The sequence below is a fragment of the Neophocaena asiaeorientalis genome, unplaced genomic scaffold (genome assembly GCF_003031525.2).
Source record: "Neophocaena asiaeorientalis asiaeorientalis breed wild unplaced genomic scaffold, Neophocaena_asiaeorientalis_V1.1 scaffold170, whole genome shotgun sequence".
Classification (NCBI taxonomy): domain Eukaryota; kingdom Metazoa; phylum Chordata; class Mammalia; order Artiodactyla; family Phocoenidae; genus Neophocaena; species Neophocaena asiaeorientalis.
The window spans coordinates 64,147-82,116 of NW_020172463.1; the positions used below are offsets into that span (position 1 = coordinate 64,147).

At 39.3% G+C, this 17,970-nt stretch overlaps 1 protein-coding gene across 1 annotated transcript in view; it reads left to right on the top strand.

Annotated features, from left to right (window-relative positions):
• The window catches only part of RELN (reelin), a 360,093-nt gene that overhangs the window by 60,806 nt on the left and 281,317 nt on the right, over positions 1-17,970 (top strand). The window contains exon 2 of the mRNA XM_024738082.1: positions 2,115-2,185. Coding sequence (XP_024593850.1) covers positions 2,115-2,185 — 71 coding nt within the window. The remainder of the gene's footprint in view (positions 1-2,114; positions 2,186-17,970) is intronic.

The window sequence follows — 17,970 nt, forward strand, 5'->3', positions numbered from 1 at the left end:
GGTGCAGTGGTTGAGAGTCCGCCTGCCGATGCAGGGGACGCGGGTTCGTGCTCCGGTCCAGGAAGATCCCACATGCCGCGGAGCGGCTGGGCCCGTGCATGAGCCATGGCCACTGAGCCTGGGCCCGTGAGCACAGGCCGCTGAGCCTGTGCTCCGCAACGGGAGAGGCCACAACAGTGAGAGGCCCGCGTACCGTAAAAAAAAAAAAAAGAAAAAGCTCTTGACTTGATTGAGATTTGAATAATGAAACATATTTAGGTAAATCAAGTTTCCATGTTCTCTTTGGAAATAAATCTTGTAACTGATGAGTCTGTGGGTCATGTTTATGGCTTAGATTGGCCCTAAATTTAGTCCCTCTCATGTTCACCTTGCTAAAAGCAATGGAAAACCTATAAACATATGTGAATATATAGGGAGAGTGGTAGCATCTGTTTATCTGTAATTTCAATAATGATTAATATGCAACAACAAGGGCTGATTACCCTTATAAACTTCACATATAGTGTGAGTTGACGGCTGCCCAGTGATTTTTCTCTTCAATTATATTTCCATTCCACCATTCAAAACTCTCACTACTGTGTCATTGTGTGTGTGTGTGTGTGTGTGTGTGTATGTGTGTTAAAGTATAATATTTTCAGTTTCACAGCTGAAATATGTTAGCTTGGAGCAACGTCACCCATTAACACTTCATCATGGCTTAGTCTATCAGACTACTTCCAGAGACTCAAGTCCTGGGAGACTGACACTTGTAACAATTCAGTGGGGGATAGAAATCAGAAAGGTATGCAGCATGGAGGAGGAGCGTGCATCCACCTGGAGACCAGAGTGGGGATGTGGGCAACCATGAGGTCCTGTTGGGCTGGACAAAGGGCAAGATGTTGACTGAGGGGTGCACATATGGAGGGGAATTGCAGAGGCCAAAAGTTGCCTTTTGTGACTTAGCGCAGTGCTTTGTACATAATCCATCTTCAGTAAGTGATGGCTGAATCAAATTATTTTTGTCCTAGGCTGGTTTTGGCTAGAACTAAACTTGAGATTTAATGTTAATATATTTTAGTTATTAAAAAGATTTTGTATGGCTTATTTTCTGAAATCAAATTTTTTAAAGAGGCATGATTTCCTGTTTTAAATTCATTTAAATAATACCTTTTGTGCCGGAAAAGAATCTTTTTTAAGGAAAAACACTTCAAATATAAAGCATAAATAATTCTTCCTTTAATAAGACAGTTCCTATTATAACCATTGAATAACACATCTGCTGCAAGGATGTTATTTTTTTCACCAGTCCATGTGCACAGCTCTGATTAGAGGAAGTAAAAGATACACATCTCCTTCAAGTGGTGAATTAGACCCAGTGGGGAAAAGGTATATTTTATTATGACAGACTTTGTAATTATGAAAGCTCCAAATAGGCCTCTTTAAAAAAAAAAACTTTAAAAATATAATTCTCCGTCTCAAATCTGTTATGGTGTTATGGTGACTGTTGATTTCAGAAAAATATACATTAAGAGCATCTTCCTCCAGTGTTAATATCATTATTGCACCACAAAACATTTTATATCAAGGTCTCCTGAAGAATAAATTTTAATAAACATCCTTTCCATACTTTTTCTTCTACCCAAGATTTGCTTACATCTGCAGTTTTCAGAATAAGCCCACAAATGTTACAGTATCTTTACAAAATAAAACCAATCAGAAGATAATTCTCAACCCAGGTGACTTGTTTAAGCCTTGACTCTATTGCTCATTTTTATCTCTGTTCAGAGGCACTTTTTAAAAAAAAAAAAAATCATATCCACATAACATTTAAAAATGAGGTTTTAGGGCTTCCCTGGTGGCGCAGTGGTTGAGAGTCCGCCTGCCGATGCAGGGGACACGGGTTTGTGACCCGGTCCAGGAAGATCCCACATGCCGCGGAGCGGCTGGGCCCGTGACCCATGGCCGCTGAGCCTGCGCGTCCGGAGCCTGTGCTCCGCAATGGGAGAGGCCACAAACAGTCAGAGGCCCGCGTACCGCAAAAAAAAAAAAAAAAAAAAAAAAGAGGTTTTAAAAATACATTGTTATCACCAAACATATTACAAGATTTGTATTTACCTTTTTCTGTTCATTTTCAGGGCTACAGCAACACACAAAGGCCAGATTATCTTCAAAGATGCTTTAGCCCAGCAATTGTGTGAACAAGGAGGTAAGAATCGTCTTTGACTTCTTCGTATTGGTTGTGTCAAAATTATTCATGGTAGGTCCTATGTACTGAGTAAGCATTTCATGACTATTACTTGGTCATGACACTTTAGAAATGGAATTATTGACCCCTTAATATCTCTAATAATTATTTAGTTACTACTTATTGATAAAGATCTGTAGAGTTCTGAAGATACTAAGTGTGAGTGAAATAAACCAGAGAAAATTTATATTCTTTTCATAGTTTGTTTTTCTAATGATTTATATTTAGTTGTCCTGGAAATATAAATCTTACTAATTTTAGAATTTTACAGAAACACATCTGCGTAATTTACCACTTAAATTTCTTGTTAACTTTGTCGAAAATATTTGTTTATGGCTTTTAATATTTGAGTGTGTTATAGGTGATTGTGTGTGTAGTATCTATATGCTTGTTTCAACTGTGTGCGCTATTAATTTCAGATGCAACATCATTTTAGATGTGTTAAGTGTACATTAAGTAGTCACATTAAGCTTTGTGACTGCCTCATACACATCCAGACTCTCACCCATGCCAAAGTCTCATAGATGCACATATGGGAATGTATGCACAGGCACACAATGAAAAAAATGTCATCCCATTTTCACCATTATCATAGGCATATTATCAATTTTTGTTTACAGAGTTCTATTTTGGAGGAAACTTATTAACTTAAGAATTACATTATTGAATGTAAAGGAAATTTCTACTAATTATCTCTCTGCTAAGGAGACTCTAATGGGTTTAAGACAGAAATTAGGAAAATTATGTGGATTTTTGAAAGGCTTCAGAAAGTACCATTTATTATTTATAGTCATATATATCATCAATATGGCTTTATCTAAGTAATGAGACACTTGATGACCATTACTGGCAAACTTCTGATTGTTTACCTAATAACTCTTGAATCAGAAAACCCCATTCTAATTCTAGTTTCACATATATTATCAGTGTTCTTAGTTTATTTGAACAGATTTGTATTCTGTGACTTTTGAGAATGCAAAAGTGTGATAGCCTTTGTGTAGGCTCAAGAACTCTACCACAATGTAAATCTTTTTCCAGACTATAAAAATGTTCACGTTACTGAAGATATAGAACACCATATAGCAGTGAACATTAATATCCTGAAAACTGCATAGTGTCAGGAAAAGACATGTCTAATTTTACTGACATTTATCATTGCCTAAAAGCTGATTTCTTTTAAGCTTTGAATTTTTGAGTCTCTTCTGTTGTAAATGAATTGTTGGGATTGGGTTCATTTGAAATGAAAAGAAAAAACCAAGAAAAATCAGTGGGAAAAAATTCTCAACCAGTGAGGGAAAAAAGTACCTTACATAATAGTAATGTTACACATGACCATGATTTACATGATGGTAGACTGGGATGTTATTAAAAATTCTATTCAGCCCAGGACCAGAGGAAAACATTGAGCTTTTTCAACAGCACCTAATCAATTGAAATCATATCAATCCATCCAAGATAGGGTGGAAAGGATGCTAACAAGATTGATTGCTTCCTGCTGTTGGGAATGGTAAGGGAAATAATTGGTGCTATAAAACATATATTTATTTTGGCCCTCTCCACTTTTAATTAAAACATCAATTATCTCCTCAAATAAAATAACATAAATTTAACATGTAATAATATCCTATGCATTGGATGAGGAATATCTAATATAAGTATTAAAGAGAGTAAAATGACAGTCTCTATATATCTACCACAGGACAATGCCTTTCAGTCACAACGTACTTGGTAGGTTTGTTGATTTTAATTAAATTAAGGAATTTAAACAAAAATTTTGCTTGTGGAACTTGAGGATAGCTATTATTACAAGATGATTGCTGGCTAAGCATATTATCTATTTTTTTAATTGAAGTATAGTTGATTTACTATGTTGTGTTAATTTCTGCTGTACAGCAAAGTGATTCAGTTATACATATATATACATACTTTTTTATATTCTTTTCCATTATGGTTTATCCCAGGATATTGAATACAGTTCCCTGTGCTATACAATAGGACTTTGTTGTTTATTCATCCTATATATAATAGTTTGCATCTAAGCATATTAAAAAAGTAAAAGAATCAGAAAACATACTAATGATGTCTTAGATGGCATGTAATCTTGATCCCCTTCCTTAAAAGGCATTCAGTGAAGGATTTTATTCTGCAAACATGTATCCAGCACCTGCAAGCCCCTGTCCTAGTGCACAGTGCTAAATATGGATATAAAAGTAAAAACAGCCATTTCCTGTTCTTGAAGGCTGGGATCACAGAGGTAGCTAGATTCGCCTGGGGTGGTTAGGAAAGACATCCTGAGGATCAAGTCCTGAAGGGTCAGCCGCAGTTTAAGAAAAAATAGGAGAGAAGGTTCCATCTCTCTTATCCTTCCCATTGCTACTGACCCACTTTAGATGAGGACCCATCCCCTCCTTGGGGAATTGCTTACTAGCCTCTTCCCTAGTTTCCCTGCTCCCACTTTCTCTGTGCTCTATACAGAGCTACTAACGTGGAAATAGGATTCTATCATTTCCCTGCTTCAAACCCTTCAATATCTCAATTAGAGGCAACAGTTTATCTTCAGAGTAGAATCCCTACTGCTATACGAGGAAAATCCTTTACAATCTGGCCTCAGTTTTCCTCCCCTGCCTCATTTCTTGTCATCCTTTCTTTTCTCCTTAAAATTCCTGGCATGCATGCCACTTGATCACCAGTGTTATTGGTACTCTATACTCTCCCTGTCTTCTTTGCCTGGTCGACCCTTTTTCATCTTCTTGTCTTCTTCGTCTAGCTCAGGCTTTCAGACCCTGCTTTGGTATTACCTCCTCCTGAAAAAAAAAGTCTCTGATCCCCCTTACAGTCCTCCTCTATCTGGTCTTGGCGACTCTCGTGCATGGTGACATAACTCTGAAGGCGCAGGAATAATGCAAATGGAAACACTGTTAGCACTACTATGTGCCAGACTGCACCCTCAGCACTCCACAAACATGGACTCGTTTAAGCTTTACTGCAGCCCCCTGAACTATTATTATCTGCACTTGACAGATGAGGAAACAAAGGCACAGTGAGAATAACTTAAGGTCACACAGCTAGAAATTGACCAAGCTGGGATTTTATCCCAGGCAGTTTGGCCAGTAGCCCACGGTATTAGCATTCATATTACATTGCCTTTCAAAGAAATCTCTTCCTTAAGCATGCATTCGTTCATTTGATAACTATTCATTGTGTGTTGTAATAAGAGCATTAACGCACATGCCTTGTCTGCTGTTCACTATAAGCTCCTTGAGGGTAGGGACTGTGCTCTTTATTGCTGAATCTCTAAAGCCTTCCACGATGTGCAGTGCATAGTGTGCACCCAATAAATGTTATTGAATGAATGAATAGTTGGAGTTCAGTGGTTGGATTTCAACGTGTTGGCCTGAGGAAGCTGCTTTCCATCCCACAGGGCTCTCCAGCAGCCTGCTGAGTAGAGGCAGTTTGGAGACACATCAGGATGTAGATGCTGAGGAGGCAATGTACTCATCCAGGGAGTTCCCTGGAGAAGGGAGGAAGGGGCCCAGTGTGGAATGCTAGCCATTGCAGGGACGGAAGAGGGAACTCTGGGAGAAGGGGCAAGCTTCAGAAATAGGGGTACTAAGGAAGAATTTTCAACATGGGAGAGGCGTTCAAAAGGGACAGAGGCTTCCAAAAGAATGGTGAGGAGAACAAGAAAAATGCTATAGGATTTTTCAATTAACAGGTCATTGGCAATTTATAAGTGAGGATGGTTTCAGGAGAGGCCAGACTACATGAGCATCTAAGCATATTAAAGCCTTACAGGTTGGAAAGCTCTTGCCCAGGGTTTGGAGTCAGACAGTCAAGGGAAGACAAATTGTTGTGAGTTGAGAAGTATTTAAAGTTGAGGCTTTGAAAAAATCTAAGATTAAAAGGAAGGAGAGGAAGTGCAGCCCGAGTGGAAAGCAGGTTCAAGGGAAAGATGGGTTCGTTCTCTCTCTCGCGCTCTCTCTCTCTCTCTCTCACACACACACACACACACACACACACACACAAAGTATTTATAGACTTTCACTGCCTTGTAGACAAAGACCATCAGGCGCACACCTAGAGTTGAACAGATGGGGTTTAGTGCTCATTCCAGAATAGGAAAAGGTACATCGTTGGGAACTATGGTGTGGGTCAGTAAGTGGAAATTATAAAAGGAATCATTATGATATTTGGGCCTATATTTTGTAATTTGGGCTCATGTTTAAGGAGGTGGGGCTTTGCTCTGGATTGGATGCTATTAGCAAGTGTGGATATTCTATGGTTGGGGATCTCAATAAATCTTACCCATAGGGAGGGCAGAGCAGAGCCAGGCTAAGGCTGTAATTGATAAAGAAGCAGTAGTTACTCCTATCAGCCAGGAGAGAGGGATGCATGGTATATTGTGAGTTGGACAGTGTTCTGGTTGTGCTTGCATTCAGATGTGATTATAAAGTGGTCCTTTGTCTGTCTTGACCCATCATGATAACAGAGTGGCTTTGTCTGAAGCTGATGTTCTGTGAAATTGTTTCTGTTCACTGGAAGAGCACCAAGGCCCAGCTGTGAGTGCCAGGCCAGCTCCTGGATGTCAGGAGCTGCTTTTCCTTTCTTGAGGCCTGAGGGGAGAATGATGCTAAGAGGCAGTCATTTCCTTTTGGATTTAGCCTTTACGAGGACTTTTGAATCATAGAGAGTTAGGTCTGGATCCAGGCTTTGTGTGACCATACTCTCCAGAATCCCTAGCACAAAGTACAAGCTCAGTAAATGATAAAGGGAAGGCATCTTGCTGGAGCAAAATTTTATTCAAGGTCAGCCAGGAGGAAATAAAAAGACTAAGTAGATCAGTGTGGTGAGATTATGGACATTTAATTTTTTTCTTTGAACTTATCTGTATTTTCTAATATTTTTTTTACAGTGAGCTTGTATTATTTGGGTTATAATATATGTTTCCCCAAAACACAACAAATATAAGGTTATACTTATGATGAAGGAGGGACAACTCTGCTGAAGCAGGTGGAATAAATCACTTCTAAGAACTGAAGGAAAATTCTGAATTACAACTCCCATGTCTCCTCCTGTGTGAGGTCTTGCCTGTCTCCCTTAACGTAATTGGTCTATGTTGTTATAATTATTTGTTTAAATACTCATGCCCACCCCATCACCCCAACTTGAAGCTTCTTGAGCCCAGCAACCATGACTTAATTTTTTGTTTTTCTTAACATCTAACAATGCTTGGCATAAAACAGACACTCTAAATGTTTGCTGAATATCACCTTAAACATTATACATCTGAAAAATCTCTGTCTTTCTTGAAAAAATCTTCTTTAACCCTGAACTTTTGCTGCGGAACACCATGAGGCAGTGTGGCTGTCACCAAAGCAGTGTTCTCTACACTGACCTCGGGTTGAAAAATGATGAATCATTGCGTTAAGAAATCTGAAAACTATTCACAGATTTCCATCTAAACACTAATGAGGCCCCTGAATGCTCTTGGGACATAAATCAGGTTTGGGGATTTTATGTCTTCACCTTGAATCCTGAGCTCCTAAGTAATTATAAACACATATACAGCTGAATTCTGCTGACGAGGTAGTACAGACGAGGAAACAGAGTTTTCTCATGTGCAGTCTGGTGTGGGGTAGGCGGGTGCCAGGTTGTATACTCCCAATTGTTTTGAAAGCGGAAGATGCTTAGGTTCATTCACCAGCAGTAGAGAATAAAGAAGTGAATTCATTTAACATTCAGTACTCAACAAAGGATTTTTGAATGCCTGCCCTGGGCCAGGCTAAGCTAGATCTTGGGATATGGTAGTGAACAGAGCAAAGATCCCTGCTTTACTAGAGCCTACATTGTAGTGGAGAAGATAGACAATTAATATGAGATATAATAAATGAGTAAATGTGATACCATGTTAGAAGGTGGCAAGTGCTGTAGGGAAAAAAAAAGACCTCAGAATAGGGCAGGGTAAAATTACACAGTTGGGTAGAAGGGGGAAAGGCAGTTTGCAATTTTAAATAGGGTGGCAGGTAAGTCAGGCAGGCCTCAGTGGGAAGTAACATAGCAAAGACCAAGAAGGTATCTGTGGGATTGCCCAAAATGTCATTAGGTGACTTTAAAGACAGATGTGGTAGTGGGTTTTTTTGTTTTTGTTTTTATTTTTTTTAACATCTTTATTGGAGTATAATTGCTTTACAATGGTGTGTTAGTTTCTGCTTTATAACAAAGTGAATCAGTTATACATATACATATGTCCCCATATCTCTTCCCTCTTGCATCTCCCTCCCACCTTCCCTATCCCACCCCTCCAGGCGGTCACAAAGCACCGAGCTGATCTCCCTGTGCTATGCGGCTGCTTCCCACTAGCTATCTATTTCACATCTGCTAGTGTATATATGTCCATGCCACTCTCTCACTTTGTCCCAGCTTACCCTTCCCCCTCCCAGTATCCTCAAGTCCATTCTCTAGTAGGTCTGCATCTTTATTCCCATCTTGCCCCTAGGTTCTTCGTGACCATTTTTTTTTTGTGGTAGTGTTTTGTGAACTACTCTTAGAGGTGATCAAAGCAAAGGATTGAGGCAATTTCAGAATTGACTGAAAACCTGAAAGGAACTAGAAGAAGTCAGTCTTTTGCAAGAAGTATTATTGTCAAACAGTCTAGAAAGAGCTGCAGACCTAATCCATATTCCTCAGAATCATGTAAACAGAGTTTCTGCTGAAAATGTTAATGTATGTGGTATGTATAGACAGAGGATGAGGAATAATATTTGAACGTATGCTCTTGATCCTAGCTCTGTAGCTTCCTTATGTGTAGATTAGCAACAAAGCCAGGAAGGTTAACTTGACAAAACTGTACACCACTTACGAGTGGCAGGATTAGAATCCAAATCTCTGGCTGGACTCACAGCCCAAGGTGGGTTCCATTTTACCAAATAGATTCTTAAATTTAAAAAATCCAACATTAAAAAGCCTTAGGAATTACAACTTCAATAAACAAGATCACCACTGCTGCCTTAATTCCCTGAACACCCAGGAGAGAACACACACTTTTGAGCCCTTGTAAGACAAAGGTGGCAAGTGTCAAGCAGATGTGAGTGTATCGAGCGTGGCTGCTGGTGCCACAGTGTGCACAGATCACGGTAGAGGCACAGGCAGGAGTGGACGTATACTCATTGGCCTGTGAACTGCTTGGCATAACCTCTTCAAACACACACATCTAGTAGGTCTGCGTCTTTATTCCTGTCCTGCCCCTAGGTTCTTCAGAACCAGTTTTTTTTTTTTTAGATTCCATATATATGTGTTAGCATATGGTATTTGTTTTCCTCTTTCTGACTTACTTCACTCTGTATGACAGTCTCTAGGTCCATCCACCTCACTACAAATAACTCAATTTCGTTTCTTTTTATGGCTGAGTAATATTCCATTGTATATATGTGCCACATCTTCTTTATCCATTCATCTGTCAGTGGACACTTAGGTTGCTTCCATGTCCTGGCTATTGTAAATAGAGCTGCAGTGAACATTGTGGTACATGACTCTTTCTGAATTATGGTTTTCTCAGGGTATATGCTCAGTAGTGGGATTGCTGGGCCGTATGGTAGTTCTATTTTTAGTTTTTTAAGGAACCTCCGTACTGTTCTCCATAGTGGCTGTATCAATTTACATTCCCACCAACAGTGCAAGAGGGTTCCCTTTTCACCACACCCTCTCCAGCATTTACTGTTTGTAGATTTTTTTTTTTTTTTTTTGCGGTATGCAGGCATTTTTATAGTCTATTTTGTCTGATAGGAGAATTGCCACTCCACCTTTCTTTTGATTTCCATTTACAAGGAATAGCTTTTTCCATCCCCTCATTTTCAGATTGTTTTCCACTAAGAATTTTATAGTATCTGGCCTTACCTTTAGGTCTTTAATCCATTTGGAGTTTATTTTTGTGTATGGTGTTAGGGAGTGTTCTAATTTCATTCTTTTACATTCTTAGCTGTCCAGTAAGAATGCCTTTTAAATGTGACGAGATGGATATGTTAATTAGCTTGATAGTGGTAATTATTTCACAATGTATATGTATACACATCAAAGCATCCAGTTGAATACCTTAAATGTATACAATTTTTATTTTTCAGTTATATCTCAGTAAATCTGATGAAAAATAAAGAATACCTTTTATACCCAAATATTGTATAAATTGTAGGTCACATCTACCAGAAACTTCCCTTGGCTATCCTTGAATGCTTAGTAACTTGTATTACTAAATGTCTTTCCAGTATCCTGAAATGTAAATTTTTTATTAATTCAGACTAAAGAAGTCAAAATTGACTAAGCATCAGAGTTGGGTTTTACCATATCCACTTTAACTGATGAAGTGAAAAATAATGAATGATGTGTTTCACTTGAATGTTCCCATTCATAAAACTTTTACTAGCTAAAGACATCTGTTTTGGGACTTCCCTGGTGACACGGTGGTTAAGAATCCGCCTGCCAATGCAGGGGACATGGGTTTGATCCCTGGTCCGAGAAGATTCCACATGCCGTGGAGCAGCTAAGCCCGTGTGCCACAACTACTGAACCTGCACCCTAGAGCCCGTGAGCCACAACTGCTGAGCCCACGTGCCACAGCTACTGAAGCCTGCACGCCTAGAGTCCGTGCTCCACAACAGGAGAAGCCACCGCAATGAGAAGCCCGTGTACCACAACGAAGAGTAGCCCCGGCTCACCACAACTGGAGAAAGCCCACGCACAGCAACGGAGACCCAATACAGCCAAAAATTAAAAAAAAAAAAAAAAAAAAAAAAAAGACATCTGTTTCCCTGTGGCTATTTTGTCAGTGTAGCAGTTGCAACTGCTATTCCTGACATCCTATGTTTTGTAATTTACAAACAGAGAGCTGAATTAGGATGCTCTGGTAAAATCATTCAGGAATCCCTAGTCTTGCTTCAGGGTCTCACAAACTACCCAACAGGGGAAGGAACTGAAGCCCTCCTGGGGCAGTGGTGGGCAAAAAGTGTCCCTAAGTGATCTTGACAACAGACAAGATTAAGGGGAAGAGCTGACTCATAGGGCCACAGTAAAATTCCTTGCTAATGGCTCTAGGTGGGTCTGACTGCTTTTTTAATTTCCTAAAGAATAGTATTTTGGGCTGGTGCTGTTTACCCTAAGATGAATGAACACAGATTTAAACAGGCTTCTTTTCAGCTCTCAGGGCTCTATACATTCCCCCTTGACAGCTTTATCTAGTCCAGAGTCAAAACACCAAGATTTATGCCTGACAAGAATTTGACATTGACTTCTTTTGGATGCCCATCGAAGTACACTTTCTACTCAAGCTGGTGTGTAATCTGCTGGATTCCCCCCCATTCTGGAGGAAAAGCCTAGGTTTGCATCTGTATAATTACTTGGGGGAGAGCAAAGCTGTTGTAAACACACATAAATTACAACTTTACTTTGGCTCTTGTGAAGTATTATTTCATGCAACCAATTAATCCAACCGTAGTTTTACATTGAAAGTTCAGTTGTTTAATGTAATAATTAATACAGATTTTCATAATCATGTTTGTAAGAGTTGGGATTCATTACTATTAACACATATTATGCTGTGTCCCCTATGGGTATATGTGGAACATTATACCAGATGCATGGGAATGTGTGGCAATATAAGGCAGTTTCACATCCTGTTCATAAATAGTTTATATATTGGTCCAAACCTAAAAGAGAAAGTCCAAAATACATTTACAGGAAAAACATAAACTCAGTGGAATGGCATTCCCCCCATCTCCTCTGAGGTCTTGGTCAACAGTTTCGCCCTCTCTTTCCCATATCGTCAGCTTCTTCCTCTTCACCATCCCCTCCTCCTCAGGGTTTAAACATGCCAAAGCCACTGCAACTTTGAGCAGGAACACTGTCTTTGACTGTGAGTACTCCTCTGGCCATCATTCTCCCTCACACTCCAGCTTCTTGAGAGAGTCATGTGTGTTCTCAGGCTTCACTCCTAACCCCACCATCTGACCTCTACTGCCAGTAATCTATGGAAACAGTCATCCTCCAGGTCATCAGTAACCCAGCAGGTGCCAACCAATCCAAAGGACTCTGGTCCTCACCCTACCTGACTTCCCTACTCCTTCTCAGTTTCCTTAATGAGTTCCTGAGCTTCGTATGGATACAGTCTGGGATTGGCAGTGATTCTGTCCTGCAGCTTCTTTTCGACTTTTTATATTGTCCCTGGTGATCTCACTCACACCTGTGATTTTCATCTCCTGAGCTCTGTCCATTTGCTTCATGCTTACTGAGTCAGTAATGCAAAGTGGTTGAGAGAGTAGAGTTTGGAGCTATATGCCCCTGGGTTCCAATTTCTTTTATTTTTTAAATTAATTTATTTATTTTTGGCTGCATTGGGCCTTAGTTGCTGCACGCGGGCTTTCTTTAGTTGAGGTGCGCAGGCTTCTTATTGCGGTGTCTTGTCTTTGTTGCAGAGCATGGGCTCCAGGCACATGGGTTTCAGTAGTTGTGGCTCGCAGGCTCTAGAGCACAGGCTCAGTAGTTGTGGCGCACAGGCCCAGTTGCTCCGCGGCATGTGGGATCTTCCCGGACCAGGGCTTGAGCCCATGTCCCCTGCCTTGGCAGGTGGATTCTTAACCACTGTGCCACCAGGGAATTCTCCAATTTCTAATTTGATACTTTCTAGCTATGTAATCTTTCAAAGTCTCAATTACCTAACTGTAAAATAGGGAAAAAAATAGTACCTACTTTTCTGGTCATCCCATCCCATTCCCAAGAGCCTGGCACAATATTCTATGCCCAGAAGAAACCTAGTGAACTTGTGAGGATTAAGTGCAATAATGATGTGCATAGCACTGTGGCTAGCACATAAATATTCTATAAATGTTAGCTATCATTATTATTACTGGGCACTGACATTTGGATTCCTTAGATTCCTTGAACTCAATATATTCTAAAATGAACTTGACATTTCCCCCAAACTGGTCCCCTTCATTGCAGTTATAGTCAGTGACATATTCGACCCAGTCAGTAAACAGAGATCTAGGTAATATTTCTTTCCTCATTCCTTTCTTTCTTCCCTGTCTACTCAGTATCTCTAAGACCAGTTTATTTTATCTTCTCAATATCTCCTAAACAAATGCTTTTATTTCTGCATCTACAGCCATATCTTTGGTTCAAGCTTTCCACACATCTATCAAAATGTTCTTCAACACAAACCTCATTTTTTTCCTCCCAGCCTCAAACCCTATAACTGCCTCCATTTGCCCAGTTTAACCTGCTTTCAAGGCCCTCCATGATCTGACCCTGCCTCTCTCTCCAACCTCATCGCATGTAGGCTCTCTCCATATTCCCCACCCTCACCTAATACCAAACTCTCTACTTCAGCCGTAAAAAGCACTGACTTCATCAAACATGCTGTCCTGTCCCCTATCTCTGTAGCTTGTATATATGCCAGTTTCTTTCCCTGGAATACACGCCACATTACCTCCGTCTCCATATTACTGATGAAGTTACACTCATCCTTAAAGATCCAGTTCAAATCTCTCCTCCTCCATCATATGTATTTTTAACCCTAATCCACCTTATACTTACAAATTGAAGTTAGTTTATCTTATTGCGTTGTCATGTGTTAACTTCTACATGTATTTCCTCCTGCCCTTTGAAACCCTTGATCAAGCAGATATTGGATCACTTTTACATTCCCAGAATCTGGCAGTGTCTGGCACTTAGTAGGTACTCAACTATTAGTTGAAGGAATGGATGAACCATATAGAGCAGGTATACCTATCACAAATTGTCTAATTACTATTGGGTTGGCCAAAAGCTTCGTTCTTTTTTTTCTGTAAGATGGCTCTGGTAGCACTTAGTTGTCTTTAACTTCATTCGAAACAATTCTGTTAGATTGTATGTGACAGCTGTCATATCAGCGTGCATTTTAAAAAAGACATCAAAGTTGATGAATTTTTGTGTAGCCATTTTAATATTGAAGATGGAAGAAAACAACATTTTCAGCATATGATGCTTTATTATTTCAAGAAAGATAAAAATGCAACTGAAACGCAAAAAAAAGGTTGTGCAGTGTATGGAGAAGGTGCTGTGACTGATCGAACGTGTCAGAAGTGGTTTGCGAAGTTTCGTGCTGTAAATTTCTTTGTGGACAATGCTCCATGGTCGGGTAGACAAGTTGAAGTTGAGAGTGATCAAACTAAGACATTAATTGAGAACAGTCAACCTTATACCACGTGGGAGATAGCCTACATACTCAAAATATCCAAATCAAGCATTGAAAATCATTTGCACCAGCTTGGTTATGTTCATCACTTTGATGTTTGGGTTCCACATAAGTTAAGCGAAAAACACCTTCTTGACCATATTTCTGCTTGCGATTCTCTACTTACACGAACGAAAATGTTCCATTTTTAAAACAAATCGCGATGGGCGATGAAAAGTGGATACTGTACAATAACGTGGAACGGGAGAGATCGTGGGGCAAGTGAAATGAATTGCAACCAGCCACACCAAAGGCTGGTCGTCATCCAAAGAAGGTGATGTGGTGTGTATGGTGGGATTGGAAGGGAGTCCTCTATTATGAGCTCCTTCTGGAAAACCAGACGATTAATTCCAACAAGTACTGTTCTCAATTAGACCAAATGAAAGCAACACTCGACAAAAAGCATCCAGAATTAGTCAACAGAAAAGGCATCATCTTCCATCAGGATAACACAAGACTGCATGTTTCTTTGATGACAAGACAAAAACTGTTACAGCTTGGCTGGGAAGTTCTGACTCATCCCCTGTAGTCACTAGACATTGCACCTTCTGATTTCCATTTATTTCAGTCTTTACAAAATTCTCTTAATGGAAAAAAATTTCAATTCCCTGGAAGACTGTAAAAGGCACCTGGAACAGTTCTTTGCTCAAAAAGATAAAAAGTTTTGGGACGATGGAATTATGAAGTTGCCTGAAAAATGACAGAAGGTAGTGGAACAAAATGGTGAATACGTTGTTCAATAAAGTTCTTGGGGAAAATGAAAAATGTGTCTTTTATTTTTACTTAAAAACTGAAGGTACTTTTTGGCCAACCCAATATTGTTTCTTTAATTGCCAGCCAACCTTCACCTCCTATATCCGCATAACTGTTTTTACAATCATACTTAAACATTATGCGCTTCTTTTGCTTTGATGGACTTTATTAGGAATAGCCCTATAAAATTCACAGTTGGATGGATGTTATTTTAAATGATGTTCATTGCACTGCTCAGTGTCCCCTTTGTAAGCAACCGCAGGAGAAGCTTCTCTTAAGTCTCTGCATCTGAAATAGCCACGCTTCTCCTAAGCAATATGTGTGCTTTTCATGTTTTCAGCTCTTCAGTTTCTGTAACTTTAGAGCTTCAGAGCCAAAGTTAAAATGTCAGAGCATGCATCTTGCATATTTATCTCCACTGGATATATTTTTCCAACCCTGATTTGTTATCCTGTTTTCCCACGTTATTGTCTTGCTCGATTGCCTTTCTTTGTTAGCTGCCTTACATCTATTTTAGAATAAGGCGAATTGTACAGTTTATCCTTAAGTATATAAAGGAAAGTGAAAAGGTAAAATGAAGACGATAACATATGTACAAGTAACTAAGAGGGGAGGGAACAGAGGAGAGCATTAGAACATTAGAATTTTCTAGCAGCAATGGTTTTAGCAATAATATCTTATTGATGTTATCAGTAACCAATCAACTAACATTTTTGGAGCAGCTGTGTGCCAAACATTGTGCTAGGCATGGGGGTGCAGAGATATACAAATTGAAATCTCTACTCACAGGAACTCACAGTCTTATCAGCTCTAAATTACACTCTGGCCTTTAGGATTATGACTGAGAGAGAGAGGATACCCTTCCCCAATAGGGACCCATTCCCCAGCCCACAAGAAATAACTCTTTTAGAATATAGATGAAGTTTCTTTGGCATGTGCCTCAAACTGCAGGTGGCTTAAATGGCTAGAAGTGTGTTTATTTCTCAGTCATAAACCAGTCTGGGGGTAGATGGTCCAGGGCTGGTGGAGTGGCTCTACTGTGTACAGAACATAGCTTCCATATCCAGGGGCCATGTCCTAGTAGCAGGAAGGTTAGAGGGCCAAGAATCATGCCCGTTCCTTTAAAGGGCATGACCCAGCTCTGAAAGTGACCCAGGTCACTTCTGCTCACCTCCCTGTGGGCAGAACTTGATTCCTTTGTCTCAGGAGCTGCAGGGGATACTGAGAAATATACCTCTAACTGGGGGCCACAGTCCAGTGAGAAAAAAGAAGGGGAGAATAGATATTGGTAGACCTCTAACAAATTTCTGCTAACATTAGTAACAAGGTTTCTTCTTAGTAGTAGTATTAATATTGCTGTTGTTGTTATTATTATTATTATTTGGTGATGATGATGATCCTAATGATTTTTCTTCCCACCTCTGAAAGCTATTTAAAGGCCAAATATGCTCAGGCTACAGGTCAATTTATAGCTGCACTTCCTCTCCTCTGCCCCATCTATGAACTTCATCTCTTCAAGTTCATCTTGAATATAGCATCTCCATCTCTTCACAAACAATTCAGATGATATATTGTTTTACATTCTGATCTTTCACTTAAGATTTCATTCATAACTTAGGCAAAGTTTTGAAAAAATATATGAATATCTCCCCTAGAAAAGGTGAAGGCACGAGCATGGCAAGACAATGAGTCACAAGTTTCAGTGTTTAAGATCTCATTATTGACAGCTCCTAGTAGAATAAGTCTTACCTGAAAGAGTGCTCTGTTCCCCCAGTTGTAGGTTATAAAGATATATTTTCATTTTGCACTTATTCCATATATTTTAGAATATGAGTGATGATAAGTTGTTATGAGACACAATTCAAATTGAGATGGGATATAGGAGAGGAAGGGAAGAGAAAAATGCTTTCTAATATTGCTGGTTCTGTGTATAATTTAGCTGTCTTTAAATATTAAGTAATCTTTTATACTGATCATAAGTATATTCCTGAACACAGGGAGAAGTATTCTCACTCTAAATTTATAACATTTTTGGAAGCTTAATTATCATACTTGAAGGTCAAATGGTACTTTATTGCAATAAAATACAAAGAGTAATAAAGAAATTATTCCTGGGGAGATGAAAGTCTAGGTTCATAGCTCATTAAATGGTAACTTCACAGACTGTGTCTAATTTGTCATATTTAGCTTTGGAAGTTTCATACATTTGAATTTCAAATTAGGTGAAGAGATACCTGAGGCAAAACTACCTAGGGCCTTTGAATTCTAAAATGATTCAGGAGCTATAGCTCCCATAACATAATACCTATATTTGTAAGAAATGCCTATCATCCGCCATATAGTGTTTGCCTGACTCAAAGGCTTTTTAAAAAAAATAATAATATTAACACAAAGCTCATTAACCATTCCCTCAATTTGTTTCCAGACATTCCTTTCTTTTTCTGCCCAGCATATTGAAATCTCCATCCTTTGCAGTGAATAATTTATTGAACAAATTGGCCAAAATATGTTTTGAAGTCACATGATTACTCAAAAGTTTCCTCCAAAATAAGGCATTTGAAAGAAAACCACTTTTGTCAAAAGAACAGCCTTTGGAGGAGTTAAATGCGACCCCATTCTTTTGCTTATTTTAGCTTGCTGTGACCTCAGGAGATGCTGGTGACCTCAACCTTTGAAAGAGCATGAACACAGAAATGCTTTATAAGAAATGAAGCTTTTCTTTACTTTCAACATG